Source organism: Phasianus colchicus, chromosome 37 (assembly GCF_987193195.1).
Source record: "Phasianus colchicus chromosome 37, bPhaCol1.hap1.1, whole genome shotgun sequence".
Classification (NCBI taxonomy): domain Eukaryota; kingdom Metazoa; phylum Chordata; class Aves; order Galliformes; family Phasianidae; genus Phasianus; species Phasianus colchicus.
This window is the reverse complement of record NC_143472.1, coordinates 1,852,006-1,865,173: the sequence shown is the minus strand read 5'-3', so window position 1 is coordinate 1,865,173 and position 13,168 is coordinate 1,852,006. Positions and strand designations below refer to the sequence as shown.

Sequence of the window (13,168 nt, the reverse complement as noted above, 5' to 3'; positions counted from 1 at the left end):
ATCACCTCGTGTCACCCCAATGTCACCTGGTGGTTCTGGGTGTCATCCAAGTGTCACCTGATGGCACATGGTGACATCCAAGTGTCCCCTCAGTGTCACCTGGGGGAACCTGGTGGCACATAGTGTCACCTCTTGTCACCCCGGTGGCATTTAGTGACATAGATGTCACCTGGTGGCACCTGTGACACCTAATGACACCCCAATGTCACCTCCTGTCACTTTGGTGGCACTGAGTGGCACCTCCTATCACCCGTGTGTCACCTGGTGGCCCTTAATGCCACTCCAATGTCACCTTGGTGTCACCTGGTGACACTTAGTGGCAGCCAATGTCACCTGGTTGCTCTGGGTGTCACCCGATTGTCACCTACTGGCACATAGTGGCACCCAAGTGTCACCCCTGTGTCATCCGGTGGCACTTAATGGCACTCCAGTGTCCCCTCATGTCCCCTTGGTGGCACACGGTGGCACCTGTGACACCTAATGACATCTCAGTGTCACCTTGGTGGCACATAGTGGCACCCCAATGTCACCTTGGTGGCACATGGTGGCACCTGTGGCGCTTGACGTCACCCAATGTCACTTCTTGTCACCTCGGTGGCACTTAGTGGCACTTAATGTCCCCCCAATGTCCCCTCACGTCCCCTTGGTGTCACGTGGTGGCACTCAGTGTCACCTCAATGTCACCTCAATGCCACCCGCTGTCACCCCGTGTCTCCCAGTGCCACCCCATGTTACCCACGGGAGTTCCCCCGTCAATCATTCCCGCGCAGCCAATCAACGCTCACTTCTCCCCTCTATTCCCTCCAATCCCGCCCATCCAGCTCTGCGCATGCGCAGCAATTACGGAGGTGGAGCCGTGTGGCGAGCGGACCAATCAGCGCCGAGCGGATGGGCGGGGTTTTGCGTTACTTCCGGCACGGCGGCGGAGCGGCGGCGCGAAGATGTTCTATCACGTGAGCGGCACCGGGAAGGGAGGGGGGCGCACCGGAAGGGGCCCGGGTGGCACCGGAAGTGGTCCGGGGGGGGGGGCGGGGCGGACTGGGGGGGGTCCCAGTTTAAACCAGTCCAAACTGGAGGCGTCCCAGCACCAAACTGGAGAGTGTTGGTGCAAACTGGTGCCAGCCCAGTGCATCCCAGTCCCATCCCAGTTCCTCCCAGTGCATCCCAGTCCTTCCCAGTTCCCCCTAGTCCCGTCCCAATCCCCCCTAGTACCCCTCAGTCCCTCCCAGTCCCATCCCAGTTCCTCCCAGTCCCATCCCAGTGCCTCCCAGTCCCTCCCAGTTCCATTCCAGTCCCATCCCAGTTCCTCCCAGTGCCTCCCAGTCCCATCCCAGTCCCTTCCAGTCCCTTCCATCCCATCCCAGTTCCATCCCAGTCCCATCCTACTCCCTCCCAGTTCCTTCCATCCCATCCCAGTGCATCCCAGTCCCTTCCAGTCTGTCCCAGTCCCTTCCATCTCATCCCAGTCCCATCCCAGTCCCTCTCAGTCCCATCCCAGTCCTTCCCAGTCCCTTCCATCCCAGTCCCATCCCAGTCCTTCCCAGTCCCTTCCATCCCAGTCCCATCCCAGTCCCATCCCAGTCCTTCCCAGTCCCTTCCATCCCAGTCCCATCCCAGTCCCATCCCAGTTACTCCCAGTCCCTTCCATCCCAGTCCCTTCCAGCCCATCCCAGTTCCATCCCAGTCCCATCCTACTCCCTCCCAGTTTCTTCCATCCCATCCCAGTCCCATCCCAGTGCCTTCCATCCCAGTTCCATCCCAGTTCAATCCCAGTCCCTTCTGTCCCATCCCAGTCCCTCCTAGTCCCATTACAGTCCATCCCAGTCCTTCCCAGTCCCATCCCAGTTCCTCCCAGTGCATCCCAGTCCTTCCCAGTCCCCCCCAGTCCCATCCCAGTCCCTACCATTCATCTCAGTCCCATCCCACTCCCTCCCAGTCCCATCCCAGTTCCTCCAAGTCCCATCCCAGTCCCATCCCAGTTCCTCCCAGTCCCTTCCATCCCATCCCAGTCCTTCCCAGTTCCTCCCAGTCCCTTCCATCCCATCCCAGTCCCATCCCAGTCCCATCCCAGTCCCATCCCAGTTCCTCCCAGTCCCTTCCATCCCATCCCAGTTCCATCCCAGTCCCATCCCAGTGCCTTCCATCCCAGTCCCTCCCAGTCCCATCCCAGTCCATCCCAGTCCCATCCCAGTCCCTCCCAGTCCCTCCCAGTCCCATCCCAGTCCATCCCAGTCCCATCCCAGTCCTCCCATTCGCTCCCCTCTCCCACAGATCTCCCTCGAACACGAGATTCTCCTCCACCCGCGGTACTTCGGGCCCAACCTGCTGAGCACCGTCAAGCAGAAACTCTTCACCGAAGTGGAGGGGACCTGCACCGGGAAGTGGGTGGGGGGGAACCGGAAATGGGGGGGGGGGAAACAGGAAGTGGGGGGAGGAAATGGGAAGTTGGGAGGGAGGGAAGTGGGGGGAGCACTGGGAAGTTGTGGTAGGGGGGAACAGAAGTAGGGGGGGAGGCACTGTGAAGTGTTGGGGGGGAACCGGAAATAGGAGGGGGCACCAGGAAGTGGGGGGGGGAACCGGAAGTGGGGGGGCATCTGGAAGTGGGGGGGAACCAGAAATGGGAGGAGGGCACCAGGAAGTGGGTGGGGGAACCGGAAATGGGGTGGCACTGGGAAGTGGGTGGGGGAGAACTGGAAATGGGGGGGGAACAGGAGGTGTGGGGGGAATGGGAAGCTGGGGGGGAGGGAAGTGAGGGGAGCACCGGGATGTGGGTGGGGGTGGGAAACAGAAGTGGGAGGGAGGCACCAGGAAGTGTGGGGGGGGAACCGGAAATGGGAGGGGGCGCCAGGAAGTCGGGGGGGAACCGGAAGTGGGGGGCACCTGGAAGTGGGTGGAACCGGAAATGGGGGGAGAACAGGAAGTGGGGGGGGGATGGGAAGTTGGGGGGAAGTGAGGGGAGCACAGGGAAGTGGGTGGGGTTGGGAAACAGAAGTGGGGGGGGGAGGCGCCGGGAAGTGTTGGGGGGGAACCGGAAATGGCAGGAGCACCGGGAAGTGGGGGAGGGAACTGGGAAGTGGGAGGGTGGAACTGGAAAGGAGGGGGGACTGGGAAGTGGATGGGGGGGAATTGCAAATGGGGGGGCACCGGGAAGTGGGGAGGGGAACCGGAAATGGGTGGGGACTGGGAAGTGGGGGGGGGAACCGGAAATGGGCGGGGACTGGGAATTGGGGGAACCGGAAATGGGCGGGGACCGGGAAGTGGGGGGGGTGGAACCGGAAATGGGGGTGCACCGGGAGGTAGGGGGGGGGGCACCGGGAAGTGAGCATTGGGGGGGGGGATGGGAGGTGAAGGAGAACCGGAAGTGAGTATGATTTGTTGGGGGGGGGGGGGGGGGGGTCGTGTGAATATGGGGGTAACCGGAAGTGAGTCCGGAAGCAACCGGAAGTGAGTTTGGGGGGGAATGGAAGTGAGTTGGAGGGAACAACCGGATGCGAGTGTGGGGAAAACCGGAAGTGGGTGTGGAGACAACCGGAAGTGAATGCTGGACTACCGGAAGTGAGTTGGGGAGGGGCACCGGGAAGGGAGTTTCGGGGGGGGGGGAGAAGGGGAGAGCCACCGGGGGAGGGGTTGGGGGTGACGTGTCGGTCACGTGACAGGTACGGGTTCGTGATCGCCGTGACCACCATCGATAACATCGGGGCCGGGGTGATCCAGCCGGGCCGCGGCTTCGTGCTGTACCCGGTGCGCTACAAGGCCATCGTGTTCCGGCCCTTTAAGGGAGAGCTGGTGGATGCCGTGGTCACCCAGGTCAACAAGGTGAGGGGGGGGGCGTGGGGGGGGGGGGAGGTACTGGGGGGGTTGGTTGGTGGGGGGGGCGTTGGGGTGGGGGGGGTGTTGGGATGGGGGGGTATTGATGTGGGGGGGGTGTTGGGGTGGGGGGACGTTGGTGAGGTGTTGGGGTGGGGGGGTATTGGTATGGGGGGGTATTGATGGGGGGGGAATTGGGGTGGGGGGTTGTTGGGGTGGGGGGCATTGATGTGGGGGGTGTTGGGGTAGGGGCGTATTGGTGGGGGGTGTATTGATGTGGGTGGGGAATTGGGGTGGGGGGGTGTTGGGATGGGGGGGTATTGATGTGGGGGGGGTGTTGGGGTGGGATGGTGGTGAGGTGTTGGGGTGGGGGAGGTGTTGGTGGGGGGGGTGTTGGGGTGGGGGGGCTATTGATATGGGAGGGTATTGATATGGGGGGGGTATTGGGGTGGGGGGCGTATTGGTGGGGAGGGGGGGTGTTGGGGTGGGGGTGTGTTGGGGGGGGGGTTGGTGTTGATGTGGGGGGGGGCATTGATGTGGGGGGGCTATGGGGTACCGTTGCTATGGGGCACTGTTGCTATGGGATGCTGTTCCTATGGGGTGCTGTTGCTATGGGGCGGTGTTGCTATGGGATGCCATTGCTATGGGGCGGTGTTGCTATGGGGCACCGTTGCTGTGGGACGCTGTTGCTATGGGGCGGTATTGCTAAAGGATTCCATTGCTATGGGGCGCCGTTGGCATGGGACACTGTTGCTATGGGGCGGTGTTGCTATGGGACGCCGTTGCTAAGGGACGTCGTTGCTATGGGGCGCTGTTGCTATGGGGCGGTGTTGCTATGGGGCGGTATTGCTATGGGGCACCGTTGCTATGGGGCACCGTTGCTATGGGGCGCCGTTGCTATGGGGTGCCGTTGCTATGGGATGCCGTTGCTATGGGACGCTGTTGCTATGGGGCGCCGTTGCTATGGTGTGCCGTTGCTAAGGGATGCCGTTGCTATGGGGCACCGTTGCTATGGGGCACCGTTGCTATGGGGCGGTGTTGCTATGGGACGCCGTTGCTAAGGGACGCCGTTGCTATGGGACGCTGTTGCTATGGGGTGCCGTTGCTATGGGACGCTGTTGCTATGGGGTGCCGTTGCTATGGGGCACCGTTGGCATGGGACACTGTTGCTATGGGGCAGTGTTGCTATGGGATGCCGTTGCTATGGGGCGGTGTTGCTATGGGACGCCGTTGCTAAGGGACGCCGTTGCTATGGGACGCTGTTGCTATGGGGCGGTGTTGCTATGGGACGCTGTTGCTATGGGGTGCCGTTGCTATGGGGCGCTGTTGCTATGGGGCGCTGTTGCTAAGGGATGCCATTGCTATGGGGCGCTGTTGCTATGGGATGCCGTTGCTATGGGGCGGTATTGCTATGGGGCACCGTTGCTATGGGGCACCGTTGCTATGGGATGTCGTTGCTATGGGACACTGTTGCTATGGGGCACCGTTGCTATGGGATGCTGTTCCTATGGGGTGCCATTGCTATGGGATGCCGTTGCTATGGGACACTGTTGCTATGGGGCAGTGTTGCTATGGGGTGGTGTTATTATGGGATGCCGTTGCTACGGGGCGGTGGTCCCTACATGGTGCTGTCCCGTTTTCCCCCCCCCCCAGGTGGGGCTGTTCACAGAGATCGGCCCCATGTCCTGCTTCATCTCCCGCCACGTGAGTGCCCCCCAAAAACCCCAAATGCCCCCCATTGCCCCCCCGGATGGGGTCACAACCCCCCCAAAAACCCCAAATCCCCCCCATTGCCCCCCCAGATGGGGTCACAACCCCCCCAAAAACCCCAAACCCCCCATTGCGTCCCCCCCCAGAATGGGGTCACAACCCCCCAAAAATCCCAAACCCCCCATTGCCCCCCCCCCGATGGGGTCACAACCCCCTCGAAGACCCCAGACCCACCCTTTATCCCCTTGGGGGGGGGGGGTCACATCCCCCCCCCAAAAATCTCCCCCTTCCCCCCCCCAGGAGGGGTCACAACCCTTCCAAAGTCCCCAAACCCCTTTTTATCCCCCCAGGAGGACTCACAACGCCCCCCCAAAAAACCCCAAACCCCCCTCTCCCCTTTGTCTTTCTGTGGGGGGGGGGGGGGGGATCACAACTCTCAGGCTGTGACCCCCCCATCCCCCCCCCCCAAAACAGTCAATCCCATCCGAGATGGAATTCGACCCCAACTCCAACCCTCCCTGCTACAAAACGGTGGATGAGGTCAGTGGGACCCCCAGGACCCCCCCCCCATATCCCCCCATAGCCCTATATAACCCCCCCATCCCCCATAGAACCCCGTATCCCCCATATAACCCCCCCAACCCCCATAGAACCCCGTATCCCCCATATAACCCCCCCAACCCCCATAGAACCCCTCTATCCCCCATAGAACCCCGTATCCCCCATATAACCCCCCCATCCCCCATAGAACCCCGTATCCCCCATATAACCCCCCCATCCCCCATAGAACCCCGTATCCCCCATAGAACCCCCCCAACCCCCATAGAACCCCGTATCCCCCATATAACCCCCCCAACCCCCATAGAACCCCGTATCCCCCATATAACCCCCCCATCCCCCATAGAACCCCGTATCCCCCATATAACCCCCCCAACCCCCATAGAATCCCTCTATCCCCCATAGAACCCCGTATCCCCCATAGAACCCCATACAACCCCATACTTCCATATCCCCTATACAACCCCATATAGCCCCATATCCCCCATACAACCCCATAGAACCCCGTATCCCCCATATAACCCCATACAACCCCATATCCCCCATATAACCCCATACAACCCCACGTCCCCATATCCCCCATACAACCCCATATCCCCCATGTAACCCCATAGAACCCCACATCCCCCATATAACCCTATACAACCCCATATCCCCCATATAACCCCGTACAACCCCATACCCCCATATCCCCCATATCCCCCATACAACCCCATATAACCTCATATTCCCCATACAACCCCATAGAACCCCATATCCCCATATAACCCCATACAACCCCATATCCCTCATGTAATCCCATAGAACCCCATATCCCCCATATCCCCCATACAATCCCACATCCCCATATTCCCCATACAACCCCATATCCCCCATACAACCCCCTAGAACCTCATATCCCCTATACAATCCCATATAACCCCATATCCCCATATCCCCCATACGACCCCACGTCCCCATATCCCCCATACGACCCCATATAACCCCATATCCCCATACAACCCCATACAACCCCATGTAACGCCATATCCCCATACAACCCCATACAGCCCCATATCCCCCATACAACCCCATATCCCCATACAACCCCATATAACCCCATATCCCCCATACAACCTCATACAACCCCATACCCCCCATACAACCCCATATCCCCCATACAACCCCATATCCCCCATACAACCCCATAGAACCCCATATCCCCATATAACCCCATACAACCCCATATCCCCCATACAACCCCATAGAACCCCATATCCCCATATAACCCCATACAACCGCATATCCCCCATACAACCCCATATCCCCCATATCCTCCATATAACCCCATATCCCCCATACAACCTCACATAACCCCGTATCCCCCATATAACCCCATAGAACCCCATATCTCCGTATCCCCTATACAACCCCATATAGCCCCATATCCCCCATACAACCCCATATCCCCCATACAACCTCATATAACCCCGTATCCCCCATATAACCCCATACAACCCCACGTCCCCATATCCCCCATACAACCCCATATCCCCCATGTAACCCCATAGAACCCCATATCCCCCGTATAACCCTATACAACTCCATGTCCCCCATATAACCCCATACAACCCCATACCCCCATATCCCCCATATCCCCCATACAACCCCACATCCCCATATCCCCCATACAACCCCATATCCCCCATACAACCCCATATCCCCCATACAACTCCCTAGAACCTCATATCCCCTATACAACCCCATACAACCCCATATCGCTCATATTCCCCATACAACCCCATATCCCTCATACAACCCCATACAACCTCATATCCCCATACAACCCCATACAGCCCCATATCCCCCATACAACCCCATATCCCCATACAACCCCATACAGCCCCATACCCCCCATACAACCCCATATCCCCATACAACCCCATATCCCTCATACAACCCCATATAACCCCATATCCCCATACAACCCCATACAGCCCCATATCCCCCATACAACCCCATATCCCCATACAACCCCATACAGCCCCATACCCCCCGTACAACCCCATATCCCCATACAACCCCATATCCCCATACAACCCCATATCCCTCATACAACCCCATATAACCCCATATCCCCATACAACCCCATACAGCCCCATATCCCCCATACAACCCCATATCCCCATACAACCCCATACAGCCCCATACCCCCCGTACAACCCCATATCCCCATACAACCCCATATCCCCATACAACCCCATATCCCCATACAACCCCATACAGCCCCATATCCCCATACAACCCCATATAACCCCATATCCCCATACAACCCCATACAACCCCGTATCCCCATACAACCCCATATCCCCATACAACCCCATATCCCCCATATAACCCCACATCCCCCCCACATCACCCCTGTAACCCCACATCCCCCACATCCCCCCCACGACCCCATACAACCCCGTATCTCTTGTAGGACATCGTTATCCAGCAGGACGATGAGATCCGCCTCAAGATTGTAGGGACGCGCGTGGACAAGAATGACATCGTGGGTCCCAGCGCCCCATAGAGACCCCATAGACCCCATAGAGACCCCAGTGCCCCATAAAGACCCATAGAGACCCCATAGAGACCCCAATGCCCCATAGAGACCCCATAGACCCCATAGAGACCCCATAGAGACCTCAGTGTCCCATAGAGACCCCATAGAGACCCCATAGAGACCCCAATGCCCCATAGAGACCCCATAGACCCCATAGAGACCATAGAGACCTCAGTGTCCCATAGAGACCCCATAGAGACCCCATAGAGACCCCAATGCCCCATAGAGACCCCATAGACCCCATAGAGACCATAGAGACCTCAGTGTCCCATAGAGACCCCATAGAGACCCCATAGAGACCCCAATGCCCCATAGAGACCCCATAGACCCCATAGAGACCCCATGGAGACCCCAATGTCCCATAGAGACCCCATAGAGACCCCATAGAGACCCCAATGCCCCATAGAGACCCCATAGACCCCATAGAGACCCCATGGAGACCCCAATGTCCCATAGAGACCCCATAGAGACCCCATAGAGACCCCAATGCCCCATAGAGACCCCATAGACCCCATAGAGACCCCATGGAGACCCCAATGTCCCATAGAGACCCCATAGAGACCCCAATGTCCCATAGAGACCCCAATGCCCCATAGAGACCCCATAGAGACCCCAGTGCCCCATAAAGACCCATAGAGACCCCAATGTCCCATAGAGACCCCATAGACCCCATAGAGACCCCATAGAGACCTCAGTGTCCCATAGAGACCCCATAGAGACCCCATAGAGACCCCATAGAGACCCCAATGCCCCATAGAGACCCCATAGAGACCCCATAGAGACCCCATAGAGACCCCAATGCCCCATAGAGACCCCATAGAGACCCCATAGAGACCCCAGTGCCCCATAAAGACCCATAGAGACTCCATAGAGACCCCAATGTCCCATAGAGACCCCATAGACCCATAGAGACCCATAGAGACCCCATAGAGACCCCAATGTCCCATAGAGACCCCAGTGCCCCATAGAGACCCATAGAGACCCCATAGAGACCCCATAGAGACCCCAGTGCCCCATAAAGACCCATAGAGACCCCAATGTCCCATAGAGACCCCATAGACCCCATAGAGACCCCATAGAGACCCCAATGCCCCATAGAGACCCCATAGAGACCCCATAGAGACCCCAGTGCCCCATAAAGACCCATAGAGACCCCATAGAGACCCCAGTGTCCCATAGAGACCCCCTAGACCCCATAGAGACCCCAATGCCCCATAGAGACCCCATAGAGACCCCATAGACCCCATAGAGACCCCAGTGCCCCATAGAGACCCCATAGAGACCCCATAGAGACCCCAGTGCCCCATAGAGACCCATAGAGACTCCATAGAGACCCCAATGTCCCATAGAGACCCCATAGACCCCATAGACCCCATAGAGACCCATAGAGACCCCAATGTCCCATAGAGACCCATAGAGACCCCAATGTCCCATAGAGACCCCAATGCCCCATAGAGACACCATAGAGACCCCATAGAGACCCCAGTGCCCCATAGAGACCCATAGAGACTCCATAGAGACCCCAATGTCCCTTAGAGACCCCATAGACCCCATAGAGACCCATAGAGACCCCATAGAGACCCCAATGTCCCATAGAGACCCCAGTGCCCCATAGAGACCCATAGAGACCCCATAGAGACCCCAGTGCCCCATAGAGACCCCATAGAGACCCCATAGAGACCCCAGTGCCCCATAAAGACCCATAGAGACCCCATAGAGACCCCAGTGCCCCATAGAGACCCCATAGAGACCCCATAGAGACCCCAGTGCCCCATAAAGACCCATAGAGACCCCATAGAGACCCCAGTGTCCCATAGAGACCCCCTAGACCCCATAGAGACCCCAATGCCCCATAGAGACCCCATAGAGACCCATAGACCCCATAGAGACCCCAATGCCCCATAGAGACCCCATAGAGACCCCATAGAGACCCCAGTGCCCCATAGAGACCCATAGAGACTCCATAGAGACCCCAATGTCCCATAGAGACCCCATAGACCCCATAGACCCCATAGAGACCCATAGAGACCCCAATGTCCCATAGAGACCCCAATGCCCCATAGAGACCCCATAGAGACCCCATAGAGACCCCAGTGCCCCATAGAGACCCCATAGAGACCCCATAGAGACCCCAGTGCTCCATAGAGACCCATAGAAACCCCATAGAGACCCCAATGTCCCCAATGTGACCCTAATGTCCCCATAGAGACCCCAATGCCCCATAGAGACCCCATAGAGACCCCAATGTCCCCATAGTGACCCCAATGTGACCCTAATGTCCCCATTGTGACCCCAGTACCCCATAGAGACCCCATAGAGACCCCAATGTCCCTGTTGTGTTTTCAATGCCCCATAGAGACCCCAATGTGACCCCGTTGTCCTCATAGAGACCCCACTGTCCCTAAAGAGACCCCATAGAGACCCCAATGTGACCCTATTGTCCCCATTGTGTCCCCAATGTCCCCATAGAGACCCCAATGAGACCCCATTGTCCTCATAGAGACCCCAATGTCCCTATAGAGACCCCATAGAGACCCCGTTGTCCTCATAGAGACCCCAATGTTCCTATAGAGACCCCATAGAGACCCCAATGTCCCCATAGAGACCCCAATGTGACCCTATTGTCCTCATTGTGTCCCCAATGTCCCCATAGAGACCCCAATGTGACCCCAATGTCCTCATAGAGACCCCAGTGTCCCCATAGAGACCCCATAGAGACCCCATTGTCCCCATAGAGACCCCAATGTGACCCTATTGTCCTCATTGTGTCCCCAATGTCCCCATAGAGACCCCAATGTGACCCTATTGTCCTCATTGTGTCCCCAATGTCCCCATAGAGACCCCAATGTGACCCTATTGTCCTCATTGTGTCCCCAATGTCCCCATAGAGACCCCAATGTGACCCCAATGTCCTCATAGAGACCCCAGAGTCCCCATAGAGACCCCATAGAGACCCCATTGTCCCCATAGAGACCCCAATGTGACCCCAATGTCCTCATTGTGTCCCCAATGTCCCCATAGAGACCCCAATGTGACCCTGTTGTCCCCATAGAGACCCCAATGTGACCCCAATGTCCTCATAGAGACCCCAGTGTCCCCATAGAGACCCCAATGTGACCCCAATGTCCTCATAGAGACCTCAGTGTCCCCATAGAGACCCCATTGTGTCCCCAATGTCCCCATTGTGTCTCCAGTGTCCCCGTTGTGTCCCCAATATCCCCACAGAGACCCCAATATCCCCAATGTGACTCCAGTGTCCCCATAGAGACCCCACAGAGACCCCAATGTCCCCAGGGTGTCCCTAGGGTCCCCATTGCCCTCCAATGTCCCCAATGTTCCCCCATGTCCCCCAGTGTCCCCCATGTCCCCAATGTCCCCATTGCCCACAGTGTCCCCAATGTCCCCAGATGTCCCCAATGCCCCCAATGGCCCCCAATGGCCCCAATGTCCCCATTGACCCCAATGTCCCAAATGTTCCCATTGACCTCAATGCCTCCAATGCCCCCCCATATCCCCCAGTGTCCCCAATGTCCCCAACACCCTCAACGCCCCCAATGTCCCCCCATGTCCCCAATGTCCCCATGTCCCCAATGCTCCCAGTACCCATAATGTCCCCCAATGCCCTCCAATGTCCCCAGTGTCCCCAATGTTCCATTGACCTCAATGCCTCCAATGCCCCCCATGTCCCCCAGTGTCCCCAATGTCCCCAACACCCCCAACGCCCCCAATGTCCCCCCATGTCCCCAATGTCCCCATTGCCCCCAACGCTCCCAATGCCCCAATGTCCCCCAATGCCCTCCAATGTCCCCAATGTCCCCAATGTTCCATTGACCTCAATGCCTCCAACGGCCCCCCATGTCCCCAAGTGTCCCCAATGTCCCCAACACCCTCAATGCCTCCAATGTCCCCCCATGTCCCCAATGTCCCCATGTCCCCAATGCTCCCAGTACCCATAGTGTCCCCCAATGCCCTCCAGTGTCCCCGATGTCCCCAACACCCCCCATGGCCCCAATGTCCCCATTGACCTCAATGCCCCCAATGACCCCAATACCCCCCAATGTCCCCAATGTCCCCCAATGCTCCCAATGTCCCCCATGTCCCCAACGTCCCCCAATACCCCCGATGTCCCCACACTCATCTCCCCCATTGCAGTTTGCCATCGGTTCCCTGATGGACGATTACCTCGGTGAGTGCAGAGTGGCCACGTGGTGCTGTGGGTCCCATTGTCCCCCATTGTCCCCAATGTCCCCCGGTGCCACCACCCCGTGTCCCCCCCAGGTCTCGTCAGCTGAGCGCCGTGGGACGAGCAGAGCAGTGGGATGGGGGATGGGATGGGGGACAAGGCTGGCCGTGGGGCTCGGTTATGGGGTGGCCCCCCCCTCCGTTCCCAATAAAAACGCTTTTTTTTTGTCACTTGACGACGTTTTGTCACGTGGGGACGCGCGACACGCGTGGCGATCGCTCGGTGGGCCCCACCTCGGTCCATCGCCGCTTTAAGGCGACGCG

General features: G+C 58.3%; 1 protein-coding gene across 2 annotated transcripts; it reads left to right on the top strand.

Annotated features, from left to right (window-relative positions):
* The first annotated feature begins 73 nt into the window (after positions 1–73).
* POLR2G (RNA polymerase II subunit G) lies at positions 74–13,086 on the top strand. 2 transcript variants are annotated; one of them, XM_090129690.1, is made up of 8 exons: positions 74–953; positions 2,272–2,381; positions 3,657–3,816; positions 5,461–5,511; positions 5,992–6,057; positions 8,537–8,608; positions 12,815–12,848; positions 12,941–13,086. In XM_090129690.1, the coding sequence occupies exons 1-8, from the start codon at positions 615–617 to the stop codon at positions 12,952–12,954; spliced, it is 846 nt and encodes a 281-aa protein (XP_089985816.1). In that variant the 5' UTR covers positions 74–614; the 3' UTR covers positions 12,955–13,086. The 2 variants fall into 2 exon arrangements, with proteins under 2 accessions (XP_089985816.1, XP_089985817.1); XM_090129691.1 differs by lacking the exons at positions 74–953; positions 2,272–2,381 and adding an exon at positions 3,399–3,555.
* Positions 13,087–13,168: the final 82 nt, after the last annotated feature.